Source organism: Coffea eugenioides, unplaced genomic scaffold (assembly GCF_003713205.1).
Source record: "Coffea eugenioides isolate CCC68of unplaced genomic scaffold, Ceug_1.0 ScVebR1_250;HRSCAF=892, whole genome shotgun sequence".
NCBI classification, from domain to species: Eukaryota; Viridiplantae; Streptophyta; class Magnoliopsida; order Gentianales; family Rubiaceae; genus Coffea; species Coffea eugenioides.
The window spans coordinates 20016-22494 of NW_020863004.1; the positions used below are offsets into that span (position 1 = coordinate 20016).

The following is a 2479-nucleotide window of genomic DNA, read 5'->3' on the forward strand; positions in this document are numbered from 1 at the left end:
TGAGGTAGTGGGTTGTGTTTCATGGGAGACTCTTTACTCCAATGCTGCTGGTTGGAAAGCTCGTTATTCCTATAGATTAGTGGTTTGGGAGAAGCCTTTGCAGGGGCATTATGAGTTAAATACGGATGGTTGTTCCTTGGGAAATTTGGGTGCAAGTGGTGGTGGGGCTGTTTTGAGAGATTCACAGGGTGGCTTACTTTTTGCTTTCTCTATTCCATTGGATTTGCTTACAAGTTTTCAAGCTGAGGTGAAAGCTCTTCTTTTTGGGATGGAGCAGTGTCTTCAACAGGCTACTCTCCTATTCAGGTGGAGATTGATTCGCTTGTTCTAGTTTATATCCTCCAAGGTAGATGTGATTGTCATTGGTTTGTTAGGTCGGATATAGAATCTCTAAAGGAGAAAAGAGGTTGTTTTGGGACGGTAGCTCATTGCTATAGGAAAGCTAATCAGGTTGCGGATGTTTTGTCGAAGGTTGGGGCACAATCATCCTCAATCGCTATCTATAATTCATGCTCAGAGTTACCAAGGTTAGTTCAGGGTGCAGTTACGTTGGATAGATTAGGAACTTCCTCTATTCGTCGAAAATTTAGTCTATAGCCATGAGTATTGCTTTCATGCTCAGGTTGGGTTTAAGTCCCTCTCCGTTATTACTTTTTCCGCTCTTAATTGCATTTGGGGGTGGCGTCCCTTCTTGTGAACGGGGTTAGCCCAAAAAAAAAAAGAGACTAACTATGCAAAAGAAAAGAAACATGATATATTATCAGTATGAATAAAATGAAATAAAAATAAAATTAAGAAAAAAATTTTAATTAGAATTCTTATTACTCATTTAATACTATTTCATTCTAATTTGCATCTCAATTCATGCTAAAACTTTTAATATTACTGTTAAAAAATTAGAGAAATATAATAATTTAGAATCAAAATATTAGGGACCATAAGGGCAAAGTCAAAGTCGTTGACTATGACCAATGGTAATTTGTCGTTCACCATTAGTCATTGGTTCATTTCCATTAATTATCCTAAATTTGCCTAAATCCACAAACGTTGAAGATTAGATTTGTTTTGACCTACAATCCTCCTGAAAAAAAAAAGAAAAGAACAATTGTTGGCAATGTTGTGCCAATTAATCTTTTTTTTTTGAAACAAACTACAGGGAAATTCATATTATCGATACTGATCTTGTCCAAAACATTAGAAATGCCACTAAAAGAGAGACAAAATTTTAATAGCTAATGCTAATTTTTCTAAGCGATATTACACTAGTTAGAGAGTGTTAGTCTAACAACATGAGGCTCTTGTACTGATCCTATCCACAAATTTCCATTATGTTCATTTACATCACTACTAAACCCCCATGTCATCCCATTTCCAGCTCCTTTTATCTTCAATATGTCACTTTCCGGACTCAATTTAATTATCATTCCAAGTGGATTAAAAATCCCATCTCTTGAGTCAGTTGCCACCCAAAATTCACCTTGTTGGTTTCTTTTGAAGTTGTCTGGCCTTCCTGTAAGTTGTGTGAAAACATCAACCTTGCTAGCCCTGGATGGCTCAAGCCAATACCTCAACACTCTACTGCTTGTGGTTTCAGTAACAAGCAAGAAATCCCCATTTTGGCTCAGTGCTACTCCGTTTGGAAACATAAGATGATCCAGAAGGACCGTTACTTGATGAATCGATGGGTCATATTTCAATAGCCTTCCTGTATTGTCACCACTCGATATCACATAAGCAAATGCACTTCTTGGAAATCTTGTGCTAGTGTCAGTAAAATATACTATACCACTGTACTGATCTACAACCACATCATTGGTGAACCTGAATGGAATTCCTCCTGCTTGCTTTGCCAGTGGTCTAGCTAATCTACCATTAGGAGCAATAGCCAGGAGACCCATATAGGCATAAGCAATTTAAAGATCACCAGTCTTCTGGTTGAAACTAAGTCCTAGTGGCCGCCCACATCTTGCCTCTGTGTAAACATGATTAAATGGACCTTGACAGCCAATTGTGTATGGAGTTGTTACAGCAAAATCGACCTAACGATTCAGAATTGCATCCCACTTTATTATGCCACCATCAGAAATGCTCGTATACGGGCCACCACCATACCGATCAAAGACAATACTCTCAGGTCCGGTTGCAACATAAATCGAAAATTCTGAGAGTCCTTAATTTGACAACTAACAATTCCAGCATTATAGATCAATATAGCTATGAGAATTAGGGTAGAGAAAGATGCAAACCAATGCTTAGAACCCATACTGAAGAAAGAATCGAAAGAATGGAATTTGCAGCAAGAAGCCGAATAAAGGTTTTTATTTTGGGTTAAAAATAAAAAAGCCCCCTGTGGTAAGCCTAATACACAGAAAAGCCCCATATAGTTTCAAAATATACAATACGACATCTCATGCTTTGAACTAAATTGTAAAAGTGACGGAATCCGTTAAACTTAACGGAAATGACTTATTGGAACCTA

General features: G+C 37.6%; 1 protein-coding gene across 1 annotated transcript; it reads right to left on the minus strand.

The window, feature by feature from the left end:
* Window positions 1-1262: 1262 nt before the first annotated feature.
* LOC113756885 (protein STRICTOSIDINE SYNTHASE-LIKE 10-like) lies at window positions 1263-1898 on the minus strand. Its single transcript, XM_027300354.1, has one exon. The coding sequence runs from the start codon at window positions 1896-1898 to the stop codon at window positions 1263-1265; it is 636 nt and encodes a 211-aa protein (XP_027156155.1).
* Window positions 1899-2479: the final 581 nt, after the last annotated feature.

Excerpts from the sequence above, each read along its gene's own strand:
- LOC113756885 (XM_027300354.1), bottom strand. The coding sequence starts at position 1,898 with ATGGGTCTCCTGGCTATTGCTCCTAATGGTAGATTAGCTAGACCACTG.